Source organism: Toxorhynchites rutilus, chromosome 2 (genome assembly GCF_029784135.1).
Source record: "Toxorhynchites rutilus septentrionalis strain SRP chromosome 2, ASM2978413v1, whole genome shotgun sequence".
Classification (NCBI taxonomy): Eukaryota; Metazoa; Arthropoda; class Insecta; order Diptera; family Culicidae; genus Toxorhynchites; species Toxorhynchites rutilus.
In genome coordinates this window covers 326,452,460-326,477,709 of record NC_073745.1, presented here as the reverse complement: position 1 = coordinate 326,477,709, position 25,250 = coordinate 326,452,460, and the positions used below count along the sequence as shown (strand labels likewise).

The following is a 25,250-nucleotide window of genomic DNA, read 5'->3' as shown; positions in this document are numbered from 1 at the left end:
AATATGATAGGATGAAGACAGCCCTAAATCGGACAATTCCTTTCTCGAGTTTTGCTCTTATCAACACATTCGGCGATCCAATTTTATTTATATAGATAGAAGACGATATAGGATATCCATTTCCACTTTCGAACGAAGATCAATTTTGTTACTGCAAACATCAAATGGACTAACAACCCTTGTCAATATATAATTGTAGAACACATGCGAATTGAATTTTTCTAATTTTCTCATTTTCCTTAAGAGTTTTCTGAAAATTTTCAATTATCATGTTTGGTTGGAATATTTGTATTATTTTTATGGGACCCCCTCTCTATTCCAGAGAAGGGAGGGATGTCATACCATCATAGAAACATTATTAGTACCCAAAAACCCTCACATCCCGAATTTGGCTCCATTTGCCTTATGAGTCTCGGGTTATGCAGAAATTTGTCTTTTATTTGTATGGCAGCTCTCCGTTAGATAGAGGGATGGAGTGTCTTACCACCGTAAAAACATTTATTGCACCCTAGAACCTTCACATGCCAAATTTGGTTTCATTTGCTTGATTAATTCTCAAGTTATGCAGAAATTCGTGTTTCATTTGTATGGCAGGCCCCCGTTAGAGAGAGGGGTGGAGAGTCTTACCACCATAGAAACATTTTTTGCACCCTAAAACCTCAATATGCCTAATTTGGCTGTATCAAACATTTATTCCATGTAACGGAGAAACATGTTATTTGCAAGTGGTTGAAAATCTTGAACGAGAATTGTGTCTGAAAATAATCTGATATTATAATGATGAGTTTTGTTAGAAATACTAGGAATTTTATAGTAAAAGGTAAATTCAACGGGGTCGAATAGAAGATCAATCTTGATCAAAACTAGCTCATAGTAAGAAAACGTGAATGTTTGAAGGCATTGATAACAAAAAAAAACAAATTTTGGGCGGGACGAAGTTTGCCGGGTCAGCTATATAGATATAAATTTGGGAAGAGCTCACTGAGAAAATATTTTTTCTTAAACGAAACAAAATGTTCCAGTATTCACTCCTCCACAGCAATAATAGCCAACCGGGAAATGTACATAATCAAGGAAGCAATATAACGAATCCGGAAGCAAAACGATTGAATTGGAAATTTGTGAATTCCTGAAAGAAAGGCAGGGAACAGCCCGACGGATTTCGACGCCCAGAATGACTTCATATGAGTGGGGCTGAAAAAAGTCGTCTAAAGAAAACAAAATCAAATCGAAGTCATTAAAAATAGAATAGAATCGCTCTTTTCTGTGGGATGAACTTCGCCTTCGGAGGAGAAAAATAGCAAACGATATATAACGCAATTAAGATTACTGCTTAAATTCGGTGGGAGGAATCGGTTTTTCGTCTACCGAAAAGCCAAATGGTCGAGGCAGTACTTTAAAACTTTATTCGTTTACTGACGAAAACAATCCGACGAATTGAAGTTCTCTATCAAGCGAAAAATTAACATCGCATACCGATAATCAGCGCCGAAAATAATTTAATAACAACTATTTGAGAAAAACAGAAAACAGTTTGTTCAAGAGGGAATCACATTGAAACAAAAAAACAAACAAAATTCGCGCTGAAAATTAACTAACAAACTTATTTCCAGTTGCGTATGGTTTCACCCAAAAACCCACACACACATGTGACGATCTCAACCCATCCCAAGCAGATAATTGATAGTACGCAAATAAACAGGGTTACAGAATTTCCCAGATTTCAGCAGTTGATAAATCCAGCTCAATAGCGGCCGGCTACAATATCGCTCACCATCGTTCATCCAGCAAATTATCGGAATGATTTATGCTCATGAGGCATGACCCACTCGCATACCCACCGCATACGGACCACGACGACGACGACGGATGCGAACTGAAACCTGTCCGAGGGCTTTGTCGCTCTGTCTCTCTCTGATGGGAACAGGTATCACATAAATTGTATCATAAAAAGCCCGCCGCGTAATCTGTCACGGTTCGGCTCGACAGAGCTGTTCGGATGGTGTTATAGCGTGACAATAGCGCGCCAAATTCTGATCCTTTTTGGTGGGTGAGAGTGGAGAGTGGGAAGCGGAAGTTGCTATCCACCGGGTGCCAATGAAAAATACCGCAATAATCTAGATTCCCTAATACCCGATAACACGTCACACTGCTGTCGAGATTGCGGTTTGGGGGTTTGGTGCGGAGTGGGGGACATTTTTCAGCGGGGTGGTTTTGGGGCCGTCCCTTGAAAATTTAACGCGACTCGGCGCTATCAACGGAGCGTCGAAGCGGAATGTGTGCCGACAGAAAGATGTCATACATTCCGCACCTCCGAATTTATTTTCGGTTAGAGTTTTGACACAATTAAGTTGCTGGAATGACGGTATCGATTTGTTTGTTCGCAGTAAAAGATGTTTGTTTCTGCATTGTTCATACTTTGACGTATGCTAATCATTTGGTTTTGCTTTACTACAGACGAATTTCATGCCAACTCGACTGGCCATTGGCAGCAACATCTCAGATTGCAGTGAAACTTTGGGGGTGTAAAGAAGTTGATCATTTAAGCAACTTTATATACTTGAATTCTTCAAAAAAGAATAAGACTACTTTTTGAAAAAGGCCAAATTTTTTTTTTCTTAACTTTCTACAAAAAATTGTAAGTCAAAACTTATAGTACCTACAAATTTCTGGTCAAAGGATGAAATGTAGAAAATAGTTTATGTTTCCATAAGAGATACCAAAACATTTAATTTTTTTTGAAAAATAAAACAAATTGAAATCCATTTTTCTACGTTTTATGATTACCGTTTTATCTCAAATTTTGAACACTTAAGCTTTGGTGGCTATTAAACAGTGTCCCATTACCCAAAATGGTACTTTTTCGGGAAATCAATTTCATTTTTCGATACAATAGAGCCTTCTTTTTCGTTTGACTACTAAAAAAATTGATTTACAAATACATATTCCTGGTGAAAACCAAAAATATGTTGATCACATTTTTCTCAAATTCCTAACACCATTTTTGTCACTATCTCATATTCCGAACACTTTTGTCTCAAATTCCGAACAGCGAAAATTCAATTGAAAAAATCAAAAACTCTTGAGCCACTGGACCAATTAGCTAGTCTTTTTTGAAAAAAAAATGTTATGCTCACAAAAAAAAAAGGATTTTGTTTAGGTAATTATTGATTGTATTTGTTTTTTTTTATAGTTTACATGGTTTCGGGACCAAGATCGCTATATTTTTTATATTAGGTTGGGGAAAAAGTTATCCATTATTTTCTCGTTGGCTGGTTTTAGTGGTCAATAGTTCGCGTAATATCGATCATACAATTTCAAGTTTAGACTCGTTGTAAAGGTGGTATTTCACACTAAAAAAAATCATTCGTTGTTTTTTGTTTGTTCCAATCAGTTTTGAGTTACAGGGTGTTAACAATGGAGGCTAATAAAGAGAAAATTCGGTACATTTTACACTTTTTATTTTATAAATGCGAAAATGCAAGCCAGGCCGCTGAAATTGTGATTGATGTTTATAATGCCGATACTGCAACAGTAATATACGCGCAAATTAGTTCAATATTTTTTAATTTTTCTTGTGTTTTGGCAGACTTATCTCACTTCTTAACTAGGCGAACCTAGCCAGAATTTTCACCTGCCCCCGGGCTTCTGAATGCCAAAGGGGGACTAGGCTCTGCGGAATGCACGTATCTGCATGCTCGTGCTGTTTTAGTCCTGACCGAGGAATTGTCGGACAATCGCGCAGGTGCTAAGGATGACCGACTTTTGGATGCCGGCCAATTCCTTCTCGATGTTCAACACCTTTAGCGCTTCCAGAAGTGTCTTCGGGATAATTCCAGTTCCAGAGAGAACGACTGTAACAATTCTTGGGACCTCCCTTAGCCCCCACAGTTCCTTGAGCTCCACGGCCAATGGTCGGTACTTGCAGATTTTGCGACCGTGGGTCTCCTCCAGATTCTGGTTCAGTGGAATAGCGACATCGATGATGGTGACTTTGCGGTCGCTCTTGTCGTAAACCATTATATCTGGGCGGTTGTGGTGGATCGAGAGGTCGGTCAGAACAGTGCGATCCCAGTACAGCTTGAAACGGTCATTTTCCAGGACAGGTGCAGGCAGGTACCGGTAGTTTGGTACGTTGTCTTCCAGCAGAGCACATTGGAGCGCCAGTTGTCGATGAGCAATACGGGCCACGTTGTTGTGGCGCTCGGTGTAGGCTGCGTTGGCCAAAACGGGACAGCCTCCCATAATGTGCTCTATGTTTTCACCTGGTTGATGGCACATCCGGCAAATGTCATCAACGTCTTGATGCCAGACGTACCGCCTGCAGTTTCTCGTCGGCATTATCCTGTCCTGGATGGCTATCATGTCGGCTTCTACTACTGAAGAGAGTTCACCACGCGTTAGCCACAGATTAGATGCGGCCTTGTCGACGTGTGGCCGGTCCAGTTGATGGGGGTGGGCACCATGCACTGCCTTCTGCTTCCAAGCTGCAATCTTCTCCTCCACTGTCTGCAGATTGCAGTTTAGTTGGTACTCCGCTTGCGCCAAGTGCAGAGCGCTGTATCCTCTGTCAGCGGCGCAGACAGCCCGGTATAGCGCGTTTTGGTTGGCGCGTTCTGCGAAGTACTCGCGCAGTTGTCGTACCTGGGCAACACACAGTGCAGAAATGTCGACGATTCCAAGTCCCCCTTCTTTGCGTGGTAGTGAAACTCTCTCCAGTGCCGATTGAGGATGGTGCATTCCGGCCTCTTTGAATGCTTTCCTCATCCTCCTCTCAAGGTCCTCTAGGTCAGTTTTGCTCCATTTGACTACACCAAAACTGAAGGTCAGCAGGGGAACCGCGAATGTGTTGATCGCGCGTACCTTGTTCCCCGCGTTGAGGAAAGTCCTCAGGACACAGTTCACTCGACTCAAGAACTTGTCTCGCAGCTCCGTCTTGATGTCGGAGTGGCGAATCCCGGTGAGCTGTCGGAATCCAAGATATTTATAGGATTCGCCACGAACCATGTCTCTTATAAACTCGCCGTCATAGACCTCGTAGCCTTCGGATTCGGTAAGTTGTCCTTTCAGCAGGTGGACACAGCGACACTTGTCGAGGCCGAACTCCATACAGATGTCCCTGCTTATTTCTTCGACAACCCGGATAGCTACACCTAGACGCTGACGTGAATCAGCGTAGACCTTGAGATCGTCCATGTAAAAGGTATGGGTCACTTCTTCGTGGGCGCCGTCGCCATACCTTATTTTATAGCCATGACCGTTTCTATTGAGCGTCCTACTGAGGGGGTTCAGTGCCAGACAAAACCAAAGCGGGCTGAAAGAGTCGCCTTGGAATATCCCCCTCTTTATCTGCAGCGTTCTAGACTGCAACACATTTTCCCCATCACTAAGGTGCAGAGACGTGCTCCACTGCCTCATCGCATGCTGCAGGAACCTAACGACGACGGGATCAATTTTGTAGAGCTCCAATACCCGGACGAGAAACGAGTGAGGTATGGAGTCATAAGCCTTCCTGTAATCGATATAGGCCATGCTTAGGTTCCGCTGGTTATAAACCGCCTGGCCGACTATGGCTGCGTCGATGATGGCCTGGTCTTTGCAGCCATGCGTATTTTTTCTGCATCCTTTCTGCTCTTCTGCGATGATATGGTGTTGTTCGCAGTGGGCAGAAACTTTGGCGGTTATGATGCTGCTCAATATCTTGTACAGACTCGATAGGCACGTTATCGGTCTGTACTTTGATGGGTTCAATGTGTTGCTGTCTTTCGGGAGGAGGAATGTGACGCCACGGGTGGCGAATTCAGGGAGGTTGTGTGGGTCACGTAGCACCTTGTTGAAGCACTCAGCTATCTTTGGATGTGCGACGGTCAGCTTCTTGTGCCAAAAGTTCTGGACACCATCGGGGCCCGGTGCTGCCCAGTTCCTCAGGTACCGCGAGGCTTCGCGGACATCGTTCTCTCCGACGATGATAGCTGGCATCTCCCCAATTTCACCACAACTCTCCTCCTCCCGTCTTAACCACATTTGCCCGTCGCGATGTTCTACTGGGGTCTCCCAAATACCAGCCCAGAAGTTCGTCACATCGCTAATATCTGGCAAACCTTCGCGGTAGTCGGGCTTCTCGTCGCTAATGTGGTCGTAGAACGCTTTCTCGTTATCTCTGAACATCCGATTTTGTTCCTGGCGCTTTGCAGAGTCAGAGTAACGTTTCAGCCGCTTTGTAAGGACGCTCAATTGCTGTACCAGTGTGTCGAGTTTTTCCGTCAGCTGGTGAGCTCCCAGCTGGCGAAGTTCAGTAGGCCGCACGATCACAGCAACTTGGCGACATAATTTCGCCGATCTGCTGCCTCTTTTGTACGCCATCAGTCTTCCAATTGCGGCGCGCTTGTTTAGGATCCGTTGCTCCAATCTCCTTCGCCATGGAGGCTCACGCCTTTCACGGAGATGTTGGAGCAGTCTGCCTCTTGGCCTAATACGGTATCCTAAACTTTTGGCGGTCGCCACAGCAGCACAGTAAACTTTCAGTTGCAGCTCCTCCATGTTCTCAGCATCAACCAAGTGCAGCGGAAGAACGTGCTCGTTCATGAGCTTTACTGCACTTGTCAGCCTACGGGAATGCTGCAACTTCGGGATCCTGGGGCGCGACAATGGGTCTGTGTCGCGGAACTGTGAGATCGCCTCGTCGTAGTGGAAGACCAGATCGCGTAGTAGTTGTTGATCTGGCTGTGGGTCTTCCGGCTCAGGGGGTTGTTGTACTGTGGCCTCCACTGGTGCTGATTCGCGTGCCCCACTCGCGAATGAATTGCTCAGCCGTACTGAACTTCTTCTCGACACATCGCTTGCTCTATTGTTCCTGGAGCTTATTTCTCTCTGCACCTGCTGCTTGATCTCGTCGATTTGCGTTTGGGAGAGCATGTTGTTGCGTACTATCGCTCTACGCCTCGCGTTCATCGCGTTCTGATCAAGCCTCCCGACGAACTCTGGATACGCTTCCTCGAACATTGTTAGTATTCGAGGGCGACCGCTCATGTCCGTCTCTAAAGCAGTGCAGATGTAATAGGCGCGGATCACGAATTCATTCATTTCGTGTGTCCACATGATCCGGCGCCTAGTGGTACCCACAAGTGTGGACGACTGTCGTCTGGCAGTCGCAACACGTCTCGTAGGCGCAGCGTTTCTTGGGTGATGTCGATGGCTGCTGTTTCCGTGTGGCGGTAGCTCTTCGGGTTGAACCCGGCTGGTGGCCCGCTCTTGCACATCGCCCTCCAGCCGCTGGCCGTTCGCTCTTACACCCGTTCCAGGACCAGCTCCAGTTCGGGGACCCTCCTCGGGTGATCGCATTCTAATTAATCTTCGTGATCGTAGCTCCATTTTAGTGGGTGTATCTCCTTTGCCCGGGAGACAGCGGGTTGGCAAGGCCTCCATGACCCGGGAGGCCTTCCCCGGGAGAGATATAGCGCTCTGACTCGCTCGCACCCCCTCACTTAGCCACTTTCGACACCCGTTCTCGGAGCCAAGACCAGGTGTGTGTTTCCAGTTCACGCCCGATCTAAAAATGTCGTCATATGATCTTCGTGGAGGCGTGAGATAGGAACATTTGAGACCAACAGGCAGGCTCCTACCCTATGTTGATCCCCATTTGAGAACCGATTTTTTGAGATTTTTTGATTTTTTGTTTTTTTTTATTTTTGATTTTTGAGATTTTTGATTGATTTTTGAGATTTTTTGTTTTTTTATTTTTTAAAAAACTTTTTTTATTTTTTTTTTTCAGTGCAATACACTAAATAATGATCTCTACTGTCAAAAAATTGACCGTTTGAAGCTAGCGATTGACCAGAAACGTTCAGAATTGGCCAACAGAAGAGGTGTTGTGTTCTATCAGGACAACGCAAGGCCACACAATTTCGAGACGTTGATTGGGATATTTTATTACATCCACCATATAGTTCGAACCTGGCACCAAAAGATTATCACCTTTTTCTCGCATGGGAAAATTTCCAGAGTGATAAGTAATTGGGATCAAGAGAAGATTGTAAAAATCTATTGCTATGGTTTTTCGCTAATAAGGACCTAGACCTCTATGATATGAATTGATCCAGTAGTTTAAAAGTTATGAATTTTTGAGCAAAGTCATTTTGGAAAAAAAAGGGGAAAAATGGGTGGGTTATATATACGATATAACCGCAGGGTTGACGTGGGACTACCTTAGCGTAACAATCATTTGTTCGTATTGATTAAATTTTTGATTGAATGAAACAATTTCCGAATTCAATCGAATACAATATATTTGTTTCGTGAATAAAGAGATTGAATAAATGCCATGTAAGGTCAATTCATGCAATGTGATAAACTATGTTCTTCGTTACAAGTAAATTTAAGGACAGTCTTTTTACGTTTGGTACGATGAAAACCTGACCTGACAAAATATGTGAACGGAAGAATTATCAAACGATTATTTAATTTTACATTTCCCTCTGAAGTTGACATCCCTCAAGTGTACGTAAATCTCGAACCGTGAATTTGCTTGATTTGATGAACTTCAGGCACTCTATTCGATTTTGACATGTACTTCGAATGTATATTGTTTAATCAATAGGCGTTATCGCAGCAAATGGATATCAACTTTTTACCTAATCATCAATTCGTATGCGTAGAAATACAGTGAGCAGAAGATATGAACGCATATCCTTCAATGCGATCTTGAATAACCGAGCCGGAACGTTGTGTTCGTACCCGCTTTTGCAGTCCATGTTAGAAAAACAGTTTTCGGAGTGCAAAAAAACATGCGGGTGCAGAAGTATCCCCGGCTTGCATGAATCAACAACTTCAATTTCTACTTTTTATTCTATACAGGCTTCAAAGTTGAAAGTTCGTTCGCCTCTAATGTCTGCACGATTTTCCCAGGTTCCTAAGTTTAGAAGACCGTCTTAAGGAAACATACTCTAGTCTGCACAAAGGCAATCAAAACGAAGTAGTAAAGACGTTTAGATAACGCTTAACATTTTACGGTTATTCAATTGTTTATCTAATGAAAAATAACATTTTATTAATTGCGATAGATGCGTAGAAATCTTTCCATCTTTCCAATTCAGTAAGAAAGGTTCGAGTTATAAGCATTCGGAATATTTCATTTTTTTTCCTACATGTTCTGTGTTTAGGTTTTCATTTTAGCCCCGATATACTCCGGTTAGACGTAGTCCCACGTCAAAATATTTTTAAGACCAACGATCAACTTTGAAAAATCATAACTTTAAAACGATAAAAATCACATCTCTGATTTTTGGATATCTGGTGTAAAAACAACCTCAGCTTACAAGAAAACCATGTACCGTTCTGTCACAAATTCCGAACACTTAGGTGTTGTTGGTCATTGAACAGTGTCTCGTTACACAAAATGGGACCTTTCGCTAAATTAATTTGATTTTTGGATACAATAGAGCCTTTTGTTTCATTTGACTGCAATGAAATTGATTTACAAATAAATATTGAAATCGCGTGAAAATCGACGACTGGCGGACTCGGAACTGGAATCGAACACTTCCCGGCACTTTTGGTATTTCGACAGAACAAATGCTTCTCTCGTTGAGAGTTTTTATTTTTTCTTTAACTGCTCGGAATCACACTTTCCAATTCGAGGAAACGTTTTCTGTTAAACTCTCGGTTTCAAGTAGTTTCACTATTTCACTTCGATAGTTTATTTGCGACTGAACATTTCACTACAATGATTTCTTTGCGACTGAACTGTGTACTGTACATTTCGTACCCTATTTATACGGTACACGGTACAGTAAATTCTAGTGTTGCATTTTTGCTCGGGTATTATAGAATTTTCGCTATAAACAATTGAGCTTTGTTTTATAGCAGGTTCGTTTCCATCCGTTTCTAATCTATGACAATGCGATTGTTATTGTTTTGATTCTGCAATGTTATTGTTTATATACATTGTGACGACTGTTTCTTCAAGTATTAAGTGGAATGTTTTAAATGTGGTACTCATTGTTATGTATAACATAAAGTATTAATTATTCTACAATGTTTCCAGGATATTCCAGGATATTTCCAGGATCCAGGATATCGTTGCGAAAATTTAAACGTTGTTTTATTGTAGTTTTATTTTGGTGTGAAATAAAGTGTTAATATTGAATCGAAGTGTGTTCCCTGTTTTTTGAATCCATTTGTACGGTCCGGATCAAGCCGTAACACATTGTACAAAACTCAAAATATGTCACTGACTCAAATTCCGAACAGCAAAAATGCAAATGATATGTTCCCTGTAGCTTTGGAAGTTAACGTCCATTAAAGGGGCTGTCTACATATACCAGGTGACAGTTTAAGAGAGTGAGGGTTGAAACCTTGGTCACTCGTCCCAAGCCCTCTCTAAAAGACGACGTCCAGATCTGAAGTCTTTGGGAACCGCTGATGACTTCATACGGCATTCCACGCAAAACCTGGCTAAGAAAATCAAAATTTACTCTCGTTGATTTGTGCCCGCGATCTACGTTTTGTAAGAAAAGAACTTACAAACATCTGCTAACAAATGGTCTTTTTATATTGTTGCTCCAAAATTGGATCGTTCTTGAACCTCAATTTGTGAACTTTTGCAGTATTTGCTTGAAAATAGTGTGAACCATCCATCGAAACTTGATTCAAATTCCGAACACTACTTTGATGCTATTTTTTATGAAGAATTCTGCATCAAATATCTTTTTTTTCGTCCATGTGTAGTAGATTCTTACTTTTTCTAGCACTTAACACGAAAACAGCAAACAAAATAGTTGAAAAAACTAAAAAATGAAGAAAATTAACGATGCTTGGTTCTTTTACTGAATTTACGCAAACATTTGATCATTTATTCTAACTGCATTTTTTTTTTTGCAAATGTTTAATATTATAAATTATAGGCTGCATGAAGCCTATACCCCAAAAAATGTAAGGATTTCATAATCCAATTATTTATAACATTAAAGTTTAGTAAATTTGCATTTAAAAATGAAGTGTTCAGAATATGAGACAAAACTTTATAAGAACATACATATTCTCTTAAATTCTCAGAAAAAAATACGTGAAAAAAGTCCTTGAAATCATCCATACTTTAGAATACTTTTACACTTTTACAGGAAAAAAGTGTCCTTACAAAAACTTTTTTATGTTATTTTTGGAAAAAACAACGGGTGTTAAATAAAAAAATGAGAATTTTTGCAATCACATATAAAAAAAAATTTTTTTTTTCATCGATTTCAGTATTTTTTATTAATAACATAATGTATTTTCTCCAAAAAAATGTCAGTGAATGTTTGAGTAAGGGCCGTGGTCTGCTGTTCGACGCAACTTTGTCACGATGCTCTCACAAGAACGTTGTACGGCACTTACGTCCATTTTCCGGATACAATTCCGGATTCTTGTAGTCAGTTGCTTCGTGTCCTTCGTGTCGTGCCCTCCAATTGTTTTTATACACTAGGGCACTGAGTGAGCCAAAGAAATCCTCTATTGGGCGGCACTGGGGCAAGTTTGTTGGGTTACGATCTTTCGGCACGAACGGTATCTTTTTCTCCTCAAGATACGCCAGCGTCTTCTTGGCGTAATGGGAAGACGCCTTGTCCGGTCAGAAGACGTACTTCCCATCCGCGTGATGCTCGTTCAGGAACGGCAGCAGGATTTTATCGAGGCACTCTTCTCGATAGATTTGTTTGTTGATTGCCAGACCGCTCGGCATAAACCAAGGCTTTGAAATGCCCCGGTCGGAAATGGCGATGTACAACATAACCTTTTTTCCAAACTTGTGCTTGAACTTGTATTTCACTCCAGGCGGTGTGGATGACTTGTCGCTGGAGTAGTAATTATCATTTCCTGGAATATGCGTTTTGGACAGCGGAAAATAGCTTTCGTCGTCCAGAACGAAAGACGTCCCGCGGTATGTTTTAGTCATCCACCGACACTGTGATTTAACCGTCTCAATCTGCTCCTCCGTGTACTCGTCTTCTTCCTGCAGACGATTCCTTTCATCTTGAGGGTCCGATGGATCAATACGTGGGAGCAGCCATATTTCCGACCGGCATCACGCAGGCTGGTTGCGTCCTTGTTGTCAAACAGCTTCTTTAACGATGTCTTCCTCTGCTTCGTCATTATCGTCACCGGACGACCACTTCCGACCTTCCGCTTTCCGTTTAGGGAACCCAGGATACGATATACCGTACTGACAGGTACATTTTCTTCCTTAAAATGTGCCACCGTGAACTTTTTTCCTTGCTGGAAATGCGTTTCGTAGAACCGTACAATGCGTTCGTGGAGCACGTGCTGTTTCGACGCTATCTTTGCTTTGACTAAATTCGAACTAGCAAAACCAAACACGCCTACTGTTTCTAGGGAGCCCAAAGAGCTATTTTCTTGGAGAAAGAAAATTTTACGCTCTTTATTTGAGTTACTGAAAGGTATTGAAAAAATTCTCATTTTTTATTTAACACCCGTTACAACTAATTCTAATTTTCTTCAAAGTCAAGATAGCAACGTTGTGTATTCGACAAAGTCCTAGATATTATGGAAATATTAACTTTTGTCAAATAGGTCAACATTCTATCTTTCATAATTTCTGGAATATATGGCATTTTTGTATAGAGACTCCTGAAAAAATAATGCTTAACTCGTAGTATTTTTGTGTATAAATTCTCACATTGGACATGTTCTTGATATGTATCTAAATAGAAAAAGTTTGAAGACACACAAAAATGTTACGAATAGAACATTAATAGTAATTCAGAAAAACACATCGGAAAGTTTTTGTCAGAAGAACTTTTTCCCTGTAACAGTGCCCTTCTTCCGATGTATGAATGAGTTTGTGGTAATTATATGGATATAGAAATTTGTTAAGAATTTCAAAAAATAAATTTTTGGAAAATGAATTTCAATTATTGAAATAAAATATATATTTAAAAATGTTTTTTGTAATGTGATTTTTTTATGTTTTTTGTATTGTTTTTTTAAAGATTAAACAATTTTCTATGTTTCATTCTATAATTAAAATTTTGTAGGTCTAAAAGCTCAAAAACTTTATAATTTTATAATTTTTTTTTATTTTTTATAATTTTTCGAAAAAAAAAATATTATACTCAAAATCTCTAAAACCTACGGAATATTAGTCGGAGATTGAAATATGAAAAATTGTTTGGTCATAAAAAATAAAAAATTATACTGAATCAAAAATTTAAGTTGAAATCAATTTTTCTCAAAAGTGTTTTTTCTTATTCTGAACGAAAGTTATATCGCGATAATACACACACAAAAATTGTACGAGTAGAACAATAATGGTAATTTTTCAAAGAAAACAAAGAAAAAGTAATTGTATGAATTATTCATACAATTTTCGTTCACAATTTAGAAAAATACACTGTAGTCGCTTTTTACGCGGTTATTTTTCACGAGGTTTTAGGAATTTAACGTGGTTTATTTTTACGCGGATTTCGCGACACGTATCAACCGCGTAAAAATTTAATGCGACTCTTCACGAAATAAGTTTGTATTGTATCACTGATTAGTAGCTGAGAAATAAATGAAGAAACAGATATCATGATTGTAGCATAGAAGAAAATCAGTTAATCAATTGCTAGAAAATGGGTTGCATTTTAAACAAATAATTCAATGTTCGTTAGATTTTTGCACGGATTTTGAAATTCACCTAGTTTATTTTTACGTGGATTTAGGAGTTTACGTGGTTTTTGTTTAGACAGCACGTATCCCCCGCGTGAAATACGACACCAGTGTACACTTTTAGGAAAAATGAAAAAATTTCAAAAACAATTTTTTCAGTGTAAATTTTTAATATTTTTTTTTGTATTTTTAATGAAAACCTAAACAATTTTCTATATTCCAAATTTCGACTAAAATCTGAAACTGTATATATCTGATTAAATTCTGAGTGTTTTTGAGCACGATTGTTTTTAAGTTTAAAAGTTTTTGTTTAGTTTTTTTTTCGAAAAATTATAAAACATTATTAAAATTATTATAAAATTATAAAACTTTGAAACCTTCAAAATTTTGATCAGAGAATGAAATATAAAAAATGGTTTAATATATGAAAAATACACACACACACATATATATATATATATATATATATATATATATATATATATATATATATACATTTTTTTTGGGTTCTCAAAAAATATTAAAATATATGAAAAGTCCATGCAATTACCAATAAGTCACCCATACATCGGAAGAAGGACACTGTTGCAGGGAAAGTGGTTTTTCTAACAACAACTTTTTCATGTCTTCTTTCAAAAATTACTATTGATGTTCTACTCGTAAGTTTTTTGTGTGTATACAGGGGAACTTCGATATAACGTACACATTATCAAAGTGTAAAGGAATTTTTTTTGAATATTTTTTTCTGAAAAGAAAATAAATTATGTGCATTTTGATACTAAAATATGTTTTGTACCTGCAACCAACCCCAAAATACAAAATATTTTGAAAATTGAAATTCATTTTTCTAAAAAATATATATATTCTTTATAAAATCTAAGAAAAATATATGAATACTCCATATAATTAGCACTAAGTGACCCATTCATCGAAAGAAGGGAACTATTACAGGGAAAGTGTTCTTCTAACAACAACTTTTTCATGTTTTCTTCGAAAAAATACTATTAGTGTTCTACTCGTAACATTTTAGTGTGTATAATATACGATTTACATGTTTTGCATTTTTTTTCTATTTGGAAACATGTCAAGAACATTCCAAACGCGAGAATTTACACACAAAAATGTTACGAGTATAAAATACTTTTTTTCAGAAGTCAGACATTACAAAAAAGAGCCTAGAAACTATAAAAATATAATGTTGGCGTCTTCGATAAAAGTTCATATTATAATAAGATCTGAAGCTGCTGTCTGAGATGGTGCTACCATCTCCTAAGATGATTTGGCATAAAATTCGCCTATAGCTAGTCTATAGTCGGTTACAAAATTTCTAAGTTGCGTGGACACCTGACTCAGGTCAGCACGATAGCACAAACAACAGCATCTCGACAATTCAAAACAACTGATCAACCAGAACAGTGGAAATTGGCAGCATCTGGCAAAAAAAAAGCTGAACGCCCGGTAAAAAGTTTGCAATAGTTTGAACCCCTTCACCAAATCAACAGACAATCGGTGCTCTGCTGTTGATCCGAAAAGTATAACCAACATGCTGAAACTATCCCTACAACCTGGCTGTATCACCGATTGGTGAATAATCGAACTGAAAGGCTTACAGGTCAACTGAAAGGCTTGGGATTAATGTTGCGTGATAAAAAGTTTCCCGATGGTGGTACACTCGTTAGCATTCTCACGACACCGGCTGTATTGTAAAATCGAATCCTATTTCGCAAATATCGCATTCAACCGATGAAAGTTAGTTTATACCGTTTTCACGATAGTACCCTAATGTTCCAATCCCAAGTTACACAAAACCGGCATAGTTTCTCACGAATGATTCAGCGCTGTCAAATGAAAAATCTCCAACAATTATCCTGTTTGATGATCTCGCTCAAAATGAAATTATTGCACTTTTGCACTTAAACATAACAGTTTCCCCCGTTTCTGCCTACTTGCAGCTGCCTCTGGAACTACCAATCAGGGGCATGGACAGCATCTACAGCCCCGACCCGGTGAAAGTAATCTCCATCACACGTACAACTACCTGAAGAGCACGGGACAGGTGAGTAGAAGAGTTGCTTCCTGGAGGCGTTTCATGCTGATTGGGTTTGTACCTTTGCAAATAAGCTTCTCGCTCAAAAGGCATATCCAATCGTAATGGAGTGGCATCGATAATGTTTTGTGATTTGAAACGATTTTAACTATGGCGATAAAAATTATTATACTCTCGGTTTGTATTATCTTGCTTTCGCAAGATGACGACTCTCGAAAAGCTATTAAAAGTGATCGTCTGGAGGCAGTGAAATACCTCTTTGATTCGATGTTATAAAACGGAATGGCTCTTGTTAAGGGTTCTCAATGCTCTTGTGTCTATTCTAAAAATGGTTCCATTTAATAGAACACAAAGCTTAACAAAGGCGTCCACTCTTATACTCGAGCCCCTGCAGAGAAAGCAAAACAAGCAGATTAAACGATAAGACATTCGAAGTCACAACGAAATTTAAAAACTATCACATACATCATACCTCACATGTCTTCTGCCATGCTGCTGCTTGTATCCCTTCGCAGTAAAAATACTCACATGCTCACCCACTTTCCACGAACCGAGACCACAAAAACCTCACAGATTCTCATCTGATAATAACATTATATTGCTTTCCTTCTCCAACTCCGACACCGACTCCGGACCGACCGCTCTTTGGATATTTTATTAAGAATTGACCACAAAAAACATTCAACTTAACCACCCCCACCGCCGGCATCAAAAGCAAACCCGATGTCAGTTCTAATTCGGGAACATGTTCGTGCAGTACGAGAAAAAAAAACACACATACAACACATTTGACAACAATGACAGTGACCGCCACACATACACACGCACACAATGCAGCACTCTTTATAAACACAACAAAGCTATTTGTGCAAAGCATCTCTAGAGGAGCACATACAAACACCCACACACACGAGACACACACCGAACAAAACCAATAAAGATCCTTTGGGAATCATCTTTGCCTGGTTTGGGAGCGTTCTGGTTCTGGTTCTGGCCGTTCGGTGTTCGAAGGCATACCTGCGGGGGAGAAGAGGAATGTGTGTGTGTTATGCCATCAATGCTAAAAATGAACTTTCTCTTTCGTTCCCGAAATCATACAAGGTGTCCAAGGGGGTGAGTTCGGGGATCCTGTTGTTTTTGTGTGGCATTCGAAATAGAACCGGTCGGACACATTCTCTGGCACCCAGAGTCTGACATCTGCCTGCTAGTGTCAGTTCGAAAGACTTACAACCAGAATATATAATAGCAATGATTCCTTATTAAATTCACTGCAAAATTTTCGGCATTGGTTCAGAAATGGAGAATTCTGAACATGCCTTTACAGTAACGGCATGAACAGAGTTACTGTAAAGAATAACTAACGAAAGACGTGCAGACTCCGGACTATTTTTGTTGAATTGATTATTTGATTAGTTGAACACAGGCTGCACAGTTCAAAATAAAGGCAATTTTTTTTAGTATCAGGGGTGACACCAGAATATGAACGTTTTGCTGACGTAGGAATTTTATTTATACAATTCACTTATTAATCACTTCGAATATTATTTTATAATACACCCAAGTTTTGGAATTATTTCTTTCAGTAAAATGAACTGGTGACATTTGTTCCTACACTATTACCTTTGTCTGACTGTGACAACGCATAAAATCAACAATGATTCAATCATAAATGAAACCTCTCACTCTGACGATATGAAAACCAACGAGATTCATCTTTTCATTCAGCCACCTATAATTCAATTCTATAACAACATTTAAATATATGGTTCAAATTGCACTGTGGAGTGATATTTTTCATTCGACTCTCTCAGGCTTCGAGTCGGGTAAAACCTCTGAGTGCGCACGTTGGATGCTCGCTGGTTGCAGCGAGAGTAAGTTAAAATCACGAGTAAAATTTCTTCTAATACTCGTCCCGATGCAAAGGTGGAGTATTTCTTCCAAATTTCATCAATTTAAAAATTTTACTTACTAGGGAATTGTAATGTGTAGAGTCTTCAGATTACAACTCGGTGATGATGCGTAACAAGATTTTTGCACCCAGTTGAGCTCCCACACCTTGTGTACACATGCGCTCTGGCAAATGAGCACGCTCCGAAACACAGATGAAATGTTTGGTTGTCAGCGCCGTTCTTGCGCCCAGTTTTAAGCTGAGTTTTGCGCTGAAATTTGCGCCGTATTTCTATACTGCGCGCTTGGATCTGGATTGCTCTCTCTGTTGAGATATTTTTCTTCACACAATCGTATACGGTTTAAACACACACATATGTTTGTATATTTATTTGCAGGGTTGTCCCACATAAACAGAAATTTAACCTCCTTCCTGTTGACCGATTGATCTGAAGTTTGAAGCACGCCTTTATCTCTGCTTTTGTTATAAAACTGCGTATTCTATAATCTTGAAAATCCAAGATGGCGGCCGCAACAAAATGGCGGACTACATATTTTATCAAAACCCCATCAATATGGGTATCAAATGAAAGGGCTTGACTAGTAGAACACAGTTATTTATGAAAAATGTAAATCCAAAATGACCGCCATCATAAAATGGGACTTTTTTTTTTCATTTCATCAATATGGCTATCAAACGAAATGGCTTGAATAGTATTTTTTTTTTTTAATTTTTATTAATCCGTTTATTTTTACAGGCTCAGTTACATAAGTTTAATGGAGCCAAACTCTTAACTATACTTCAACTAGCATATATCAACATGTTGTTTCCTTAATTCTATGGTTAATGAAATAGGAAACCGATTACTCGCGGTCGACTCGAGTTTAGAAGGGTGACACATTTTCATTAGGAAAAGGATGGGATGTAAGGAGATTTGTGTTTACACTCGCACTCACATTCACATTCACATTCTCATTCACACTGACACTTCACACTCAATTCTTAAAACTATCCTTACATCTAATATGTATTTACAATTTAACTTATTCTAATGTTAGTAGGAAGGGAACCGATAGCTCGCGAAGGACGAAAAGGAGGGGAAAAGGATTTATAAACAATCACACTCGAAGATCGATAGCTTTAAGGAAAACATATATTTGGGACATGTAATCAAGGTCTAACCGAGCCAACACATCTCTCACCGGCACATTGGACTGCTTTCCTCCAGCCCGAAGGGAGTTTTCTAAATTCGATCTGGCGACAAGATACAACTCGCACGACCAAACAACGTGTTCGATATCGTGGTAACCATGGCCACAACCGCAGAGATTGCTGTCGGCAAGATTAAAACGAAAAAGCAGCGCGTCTAACGAACAGTGATTGGACATGAGTCGGGAGAAGGTGCGAATAAAGTCCCGACTCAATTCCAGACTTTTGAACCACGGATTGAGGCTAACCTTAGGGATAATTGAGTGGAGCCACCGGCCCAATTCATCTTCGTTCCATTTGCGTTGCCAGTTAACGATGGTATTTTTACGAACTAAAGAATAAAATTCATTGAAGGCGATTTGACGCTGATAAATTTCGCCTTCAATTGCACCTACCTTTGCTAATGAGTCAGCCCTCTCATTACCCGGAATTGAGCAATGTGAAGGGACCCAGACAAAGGTAATGACATAACAGCGTCTGGATAAAGCACTCAAAATTTCTCGTATTCTCTCAAGGAAGTACGGCGAGTGCTTTTCCGGCCTCACTGAACGGATAGCTTCGACAGAGCTAAGACTATCCGTTACAATGTGATAGTGTTCAACAGGTCGTGAGGCGACGCTGTCCAGCGCCCAGTGTATTGCTGCCAATTCAGCAATATACACTGAGCAAGGATACTGAAGACTGTGTGAGGTGCTAAAAAATTTGTTGAACACTCCAAATCCTGTGGACTCATTCATAGAGGACCCATCAGTAAAGTACATATTATCACAATTGACACGCCCATACTTTGCTTCGAAAATCGTAGGAACGATCTTCGATCGATGATAATCTGGAATTCCATGGATATCCTGCTTCATGGACAGATCAAAATGCACAGAGGAATTGATGTAGTCAGGAAAACAAACACGGTTGGGAATATACGAAGAAGGATCAACCTGCATGGAGACGAATTCATGATATGAGCTCATGAATCCAGAATGAAAATTTAGCTCGATCAGCTGCTCAAAATTTCCGATCACCAATGGGTTCATAACCTTACACCGAATGAAGAACCGAAGAGATAATAAATTGAAGCGATCTTTTAGTGGGAGTACGCCTGCCAAAACCTCGAGACTCATGGTATGCGTTGAGGGCATACATCCCAACGCAATACGGAGACAAAGATACTGAATTCGCTCGAGTTTAATGAGGTGTGTTTTGGCAGCTGATTGAAAACAGAAACTGCCATACTCCATCACTGAGAGAATAGTTGTTCGATACAACATTATAAGATCTTCGGGATGGGCTCCCCACCAGGTGCCGGTAATTGTACGGAGAAAGTTTATTCTTTGTTGGCATTTTTTACTCAGATACCTAATATGGGCCCCCCAAGTACATTTGGAGTCGAACCAGACCCCAAGATATTTGAATGACATAGCATGAGTGATCGGTTTACCCAAAAGTTGAAGCTTTGGTTTTGCTGGTCTATGCTTCCTAGAAAAAACCACCATCTCTGTTTTCTCCGTGGAGAATTCGATCCCTAGCCCAATGGACCAGGTTGAAAAATTGTTCAAAGTATCTTGTAAGGGTCCTTGCAGTTCGGATTCGTTTGATCCTACGACAGACACCACTCCATCATCTGCAAGTTGTCTTAGGTTGCAATTTTGTGTAAGGCAATTGTCGATGTCGCTTACATAGAAGTTGTACAAAAGGGGGCTTAAACATGAGCCCTGGGGGAGTCCCATGTAGGAGACCCGACTTACTGTCGAATCCCCGTGAGAAAAATTCAAATGTTTCTCACAAAGCAAGTTATATAACATATTATTCAATAGAGGCGGCAGACCCCGAGAGTGTAATTTGTCTGACAGGACCTCTATTGAAACAGAATCAAAGGCCCCCTTTATGTCCAAGAATACTGAAGCCATTTGTTTTTTTTTCGGCGTAAGCCAATTGAATTTCTGAAGAAAGCAACGCAAGACAATCATTCGTCCCCTTGCCCCTGCGGAACCCATATTGTGTATCTGAGAGTAGGCCATTCGTTTCAACCCATCGATCAAGGCGAAACAAGATCATTTTCTCCAACAATTTCCGTATACAAGACAGCATTGCTATTGGGCGGTACGAATAGAAGTCGGACGCGGGTTTTCCGGGTTTTTGAATAGCTATAACTCGTACTTGTCTCCAATCATCTGGAACAATATTATGCTCCAGAAACCGATTGAATAAGTTCAACAAGCGATGTTTCGCCACATCAGGGAGATTTTTCAGCAAGTTGAACTTAATTCTATCCGATCCCGGAGCAGAATTGTTACATGAAAGGAGAGCAAGAGAGAATTCTACCATCGAAAACTCGGAATCAAGATCGTACCTATCTTGTGGTATATCTCGAACAATTTTTTGCACAGGAGCGGAATCAGGACAAACCTTCCGTGCAAAATTCAAAATCCATCGATGTGAATATTCTTCGCTTTCATTCGTTGAAGAGCGATTTCTCATGTTTCGAGCCACTTTCCATAATTTTTTCATTGACGTTTCTCGTGACAAACCTCCCACGAAATTTCGCCAATAAGCACGTTTTTTCCCTTTGATCAAGTTTTTAAATTGATTTTCAAGGTCCAAATACGTCTGAAAATTTTCAGGGGTTCCACGTTTCCGAAAAGCTCTAAATGCATTCGATTGTTCTACATAAAGCTTGGAACATATGCTATCCCACCATAGATTGGGAGGCCTTCGACGAATAGTGGAACCTGGGATGGGTTTCGTTTGAGCGCGAACCGCGCCGTCATAGATCAAACGAGAAAAGAAATTATACTCCTCCAATGGAGGTAAACCATCTCTGGAATTGATGGCTAGAGTAATCGCGTCCGCATATTTTTTCCAGTCAATGTGTCTTGTGAGGTCATATGCCATGTTTATAGATTCAGAAGAATTCGACCCAATGGTGATGGAAATTTTGATTGGCAAGTGATCACTACCGTTGGGGTCCTGGATTACATCCCACTTGCAATCTAACGATAGTGAATTCGAGCAAAGCGAGAGGTCAAGAGCACTTGGGTTAGCAGGAGGTTTAGGTACACGTGTTGTTTCCCCAGTGTTCAAAACGGTCATATTGAAGCTGTTACAAAGGTCATATATCAACAATGAACGATTGTCGTCGTACTGTTCCCCCCAGGCAGTTCCGTGAGAGTTGAAGTCTCCCAAGATCAATCGTGGCTCAGGAAGGAGTGAGCACATGTCAACAAGTTGCTTGCGGCTAACCGCAGCTCTCGGAGGCCAATACAAGCTGACAATACAGAGGTCTTTGCCTCTGATGTTTGCATGACAAGCAACAGCTTCAATCCCTCCAATAGGTGGAAGGTCAATTCGAAAAAATGAGTGGCACTTATTGATCCCCAATAGCACCCCTCCGTATCTGTCATCACGGTCCAAGCGTACAATATTGAAATCATGGAAAGAGAGATCATCTCGCGAAGAAAGCCAAGTTTCGGACAGAGCAAAAACATCACAATTGAACTTATGAATTAAAAATTTGAATGTATCCAATTTAGGGATAAGACTACGACAATTCCACTGTAAAACAGTGATATCTCCGACCTCTCTATTTGAATTAGACATCAAGAGAGATAATCATTGCAAGGAGGGGCCATGTTTGCATCAATTGTTGCAAAATTGTCTTTAATACTGGAAGCATTGAAATGACAATGGTTCTGATGGAGTCGGAAACGTTAAAACACTTGAAGATTTGATCCAAAAGGTCAGACAACTTTATAAATCCCGATTGGGAAGTTGAACTGGACGGAAAAATAGGGACAGTTGGGGTTTTTGATGTCCCCTCGAGTGCTGGGTCGTTCGAAGGTGAACTATTCCCACGGAAGCCAGGAGGAACCTGATTTTGCTTGTCCGCTGCACTCGTTTTTTTAGGCAAGCTAACAGGGGATATCACCGGAGGGACTTGTGATTGAATTTTGGGAGTGGTCACATTTTTGCGCCGGGGATTCCCTTGGGAAATAAACGGTGTACCCCCGTGAGCTGTGTCCGCTTCCATTTCGTCAACTGGCAACGTGGAAAAGATATTGTGTGAGGAGATTGGATGTTGTTGTTGTTGGGCCTGTGGAGAAGCGCCCTTTAAAATTTCCGCAAAAGTGCGTTTCGAGCGTTCCTTTAAAGAGCGCTTCTGTTTCTCCCAGCGACTCTTGTAATTTTCACAAGCTGAGAGCTCATGTGGGGTCCCCCCGCAATATGGACACTTATGCTCAGTCGCACCGCAGGATTTGCCCACATGTTGCTCTCCGCAAGTGGCACAGCGCTCCTTGTTGGCGCAGTAGTCTGCTGTGTGACCAACTGACTTGCATTTGTTGCAAGTCATGGGCTTTGGCACGAAGAGACGCAGCGGAAGCCTCAATTTGTCCACCATAACGTAGTCAGGGAGGGCGGAACCAGCAAAAGTTACTCGAAACGAGTCGGACGGCGTGAATTTTGTTTTTCCCTCTACCTGGGACACTTTTCCTAATTGATGGCAGTCCAAAATTTTAACTTTCGTCAAAGGGAGCTTTTTAAATCTGCCATCTCCCTCTTTTATTAATGCGCTCGTCAGACCCGTTTCTGTGATCACCCCCGAAATTTCTACGTTATGGCAGGGCACATAGACGCGATATTCTAGTACGAACCTATTGTCGACAACAATCTCGTTAGCTTGCTTCCGATCAGCCACGACAACACGCAGTTTGTTCGGTCGAACCTTTCTAATTTCGACCACGGAGGAATAATTTTTTGTCAGATCTTTCATGATCTGAATGACGTTGAGCGATTTCCCGTTGGGTTTTGGCCGGAAGAAAACAACCCATGGGCCAGATCCAGATGCATCTTCTGGATAGACCTTGACACGCGGAGAGGGGACAACTGAGGGGGAGGACGAGGTCGATTGTTGAGCGGGAGCGGGAACAGTTGGGCTGGGAGGCAAGTTCGGGAGATAATCGGAAGCGGGAGCGGGAGATTGAGGGGGCGAAGTGGAAAAGTTTGCCAATTTTCTTGAAGGGGGCTTGTTGAGGTTGATTAACTCTTCCTCTGAAAAGACATCGTCTGAGGGGGGAACGCGTTTAAGCGACTTCCCAGTAGTTAGTGAGGAGGAAACATCAGATTCAATGTCCATATCAAGAGGATCGCACTCTGCCATTATGGCAGATATACAATTATACTTTTTTTTTTTTTTTTTTAAATCCTTAACCTAATATATATATAAACTAAAATACTTGAAGTGCACGGGTGCGGATGATTTGTAACGGTGCTCCAATCGAACCACGTGATGATCGCTTGGCACAACAGCAATGGTGTATCGCACCACAATACGATGACGAGGAACGGCACACGCTCACAGCGCCCGCAGTGGAGGACTTCTCCCTCCCGCTGGTTGTGATTACTTATCACTTCACTCTCGCAATAAAGAAAACACCGTTAGAGCGACACAATCACTTCAGCGAAACCGATAACGGTATTGTTCCAACACAATAACGGACACGAACAACTTTGCGTCCGGCGGCTTCGGACTGCGCGAGCTGACTCCAGCTTGAATAGTAGAACATACTTATTTGTGAAAAATCGTATTTTAAAATGTACTGTTGAAAAATCAATATCTTTATGTCGTTTATAGTAAGTTCTTCTAGCATATCGTCCAGGTCTTCACTTGCGTATAGTTCCTCAATATCCAAATCGGAACTCGATGAGATAATACTCGAAACTTTTCTTCTAACGCCTCGCACTATTTCGTCGTTACTAATATACTCGCTATCAAATTTACTATTACGCCGTCCGGTGAACATTTTAAGAATGAAAAAACACGAGTGTCTTAAGAAACATAATAAACATATTGTTTTTGGAATAAACAAGGGCTTCTCCGCGTTGCGCAATTATTATTCTCATTCTCAAAAAAAAACTTGCAACTTGCTTCGTCTTTTAGATTTTTAACTACCAAGCGCAAAGAACGATGAAAACAAATTACGTGAAAAATCGGAGTTACCAAATGTGATATAGTTTATGACGATTATTTTCTCATACATGTGTCAGTATGATATATTCACAGAATCTTCGCAATCGATTGAACAGAATATTCCATATTCTCCAATAAAATTGTAATTATTCATCGCGATCGAATATAGTACATAAAGCAAGTACGTTCGGTTAAATTTCATTTTTATTATCATTTACAACACTGTATAATTGACAGAAAACTTATTTTTATAAGTTTTCTAATCAGCATTCGGTTGATTTCATTCGGATTCAACAGAAAAGTAGTCCTGAATCGAACCCGAATTCATTATTATCGTTGCCTGCTTATTTATCTAGCGCACCGACAGTTGAATTTGGGCCCCGCAAGAAACTCGACCGAATCGCTATGGGCGCCGAAGGTGTTAAAAGGTATCTTTATCACCACTTACACCACTAGCAGTCAATGATAACTCTGAAAAATCAATCGTAACTGTTGTTCCGTGA

General features: G+C 40.4%; 1 protein-coding gene across 1 annotated transcript in view; it reads left to right on the top strand.

Moving 5' to 3' along the window:
• LOC129764690 (heparan sulfate 2-O-sulfotransferase pipe) overlaps positions 1 to 25,250 on the top strand; it is a 577,061-nt gene that overhangs the window by 488,023 nt on the left and 63,788 nt on the right. Inside the window, exon 4 of the mRNA XM_055764045.1 lies at positions 15,594 to 15,697. Coding sequence (XP_055620020.1) covers positions 15,594 to 15,697 — 104 coding nt within the window. The remainder of the gene's footprint in view (positions 1 to 15,593; positions 15,698 to 25,250) is intronic.